General features: G+C 35.2%; 1 protein-coding gene across 1 annotated transcript in view; it reads left to right on the top strand.

The window, feature by feature from the left end:
- Positions 1-2,570, top strand: part of LOC103467059 (scavenger receptor cysteine-rich type 1 protein M130) — a 19,549-nt gene that overhangs the window by 11,249 nt on the left and 5,730 nt on the right. The window contains exon 17 of the mRNA XM_008413113.1: positions 2,381-2,467. Within this exon, the coding sequence (XP_008411335.1) occupies positions 2,381-2,467 (87 nt within the window). The remainder of the gene's footprint in view (positions 1-2,380; positions 2,468-2,570) is intronic.

The following is a 2,570-nucleotide window of genomic DNA, read 5'->3' as shown; positions in this document are numbered from 1 at the left end:
ATGACAAGAATAAAACTGAAGTTTTATTTTTTTTTACAAGACCAAAGTGGAACATAGTCTCGACTGCGGCAGCTCCTACAAAGACCTGCGCTACTGTGTCTTAAAGGAGACCTGTCAAAATCCTACTTCCTTTTTGTGTGAAGGTAACTACAGCAGAGGACAAATATTCACTGGTCACTTTTAGCATTTCATTCCAGTSATCACATTTCTTCTCAGTTGGGATGCAGAGATGGAGGAAAGGAAATAACATCTAATGGCCTTCCTTCTGATTCCTGTTCTGATCTCAGGTTACACGCCGCCATCAGCACCACCTCCCCAAGCAGGACCAACAGATCCAGTTCCTATTATTGTTGGAGTGCTAATTGTTATTATCCTGGTTGCATTGATTGTGATATTTGTGCGATACCGCATTAAGAGGAGAAACAGGAAACCCGTGATGCCATGTAAGTACTCTGAAACCATTTCTACTAAATGCTCAGTAGTTGTTTTTATCCACTAAAACAACAACTCTGTCTGAGCCCAAGTCAGAATTTGAACCATTGGAGGACAAAGGTGTGCTGCAGTGTGTTTCCTCTAGAGGGCAGTCTGTCTTCATGCTTCTCACGAAGAATTTGCATTTACCTTCTTTACAGGTGAATGCAAAGATAATAATGCCCATACAATTAAAATTAAAACCTGAAGAGAAAAAACAATAAMATTTATTTCAAAAGTGAGTAACAACAGACACTAGGCTGGTCAAAAACAGCGGAGTTGGCCTTTATTTTCAAAATMAAATATTTACTGGATGAAGTGAAGATGATTTAGCTTTCCTGTGAATCAGTATCAGGGTCATGCCGAGTCATAATTATGAGAATAATTTTGAACTAGTACGAGAATAAAGCCGTAATAATATGAAAGTAAAGATAATATAGTCGTACAGGAATAAAGTTTATTCCCAAAATATTGTGACTTTATTCTTGTATTATTAAGATGTTATTCTCCTATGACTGTATTATTGTGGTATTATGGCTTTATCATCATAATACCATGACTTTGATCTCAAAATATTATGACTTCTTGTATTATTACGATTTTAGTYTTATTCAACATTATTATTGTAATATTATGATTTTATTCTCTTAATTTCATTACTGTTTTCGTAATTTTATAACTATTATTTTCTTATTCTGTCATAATTGGTCTATATTTAGTTGCATAGCTAATATTTTTGATAACTSCTATGCCTCTGTGTTGCATGGTGTCAAACTGCTGTCTCAGCTATTCCAGTCCCCGATGATTTGACTAGACTCCACAGTCACTCTGCATTTCTCGGCTTTGCCTCCAACAGTTTGATGCCACCTGCCTGGTTTTCTGTCAGATTAAAGTTCAGGGCTTGTTGTGCTGAAACCAAGACGCTGCTCGCTTACGGCTGTGTTTGGAGTCATTAATTGTGTTTCCATCAACATTTTTTTTWATGCACATTTTGAAGTRTTTCATTAGAAAATTATTAAATACTTCTCAGAATTYTGAGAGATGGAAAATKAATTAACCTGYTTATTAGAAATAAGAGACTGAGATTATTTCTCAATCTCTTATTTCTCAGAGATTGAGAAATAACTTTCTCAATCTCGTAAAAATGTTTGAGGTGGTTTTTGGCTKTTCTGAAAAAGTGCTAAGACGCTAAAGTAGAGATGGAAACGCATTTGCCAAATAAGTTCTGATGTAGCGAACTCTACCCACCTATAGGTGGGTCTGTGTCATGAGACTCAGAAAAATTTCATGGCCTAAACYTTTGAGTGATTCATTCYAGTTTGTGACGTTTATATCTCATTTCTTACTAAGACAAAACAACAACATGCAAACTGACATAATTACCCATYAGTTGATTTGCTCCAAATCAGGGAACCTAGGTACAAAAAAGGTTTCTCTTTTTTGCGACACTTTAAAGGTTCACTCAAGAATTCACCTAAGAATTGGATGGAAATGTAGCTGCTGCTGTATTTCCTCTTCAGAATTAGGCAACATGCTTTTACTATAGCTTAAATTCAGTGCTTGTTATATCCAAAAACAAGAATTTTGCTTTMATCTTTTMAAAAATGATGCCTAACGTCTGCTTGGGCCAGTTATTGTGTTTCTCAAAAACAATGTTTGTGCCCTTCTTTTAAAGTTCAAAGAAGYCTTTTAGTTTTGYCAACTTTCTTTTTGTATTGTTTTTTTTTCACATTTAGAGTAATTTTTCAACAGTGGRACTTTGTGAAAGCAGGTTGCTGACGTTGGACTGTGATTACTTTTAACTCAGTGGTCAATTTGGGCGTTAGCGTCTTCTGACAGGTGTTTCCATTTATGTTTTCGTTTTTAGTGTTTTAAAATCTATCAGTAAATTTCTGACCTGTTTCTAAAGCAGCAGATATGGAAGAAGCAGACTGGGATAGTGGAGAGTATGAAGACGTCRACAAATCAGATGAAATRGGAAGCTTCAATCGTGGCAGTAAGTACAACTAAACAGTTCATTTCAACAGATTTTAATTTATTTATCTTTTAAATTTTGAAACAAAGATGAGTGGCTTATGAACGGCCATTAATATTCAATC

This window comes from Poecilia reticulata, linkage group LG7, assembly GCF_000633615.1.
Source record: "Poecilia reticulata strain Guanapo linkage group LG7, Guppy_female_1.0+MT, whole genome shotgun sequence".
NCBI classification, from domain to species: Eukaryota; Metazoa; Chordata; class Actinopteri; order Cyprinodontiformes; family Poeciliidae; genus Poecilia; species Poecilia reticulata.
Note: the sequence above shows the minus strand (reverse complement) of the source record. Positions and strands in the feature narration are given on the sequence as shown.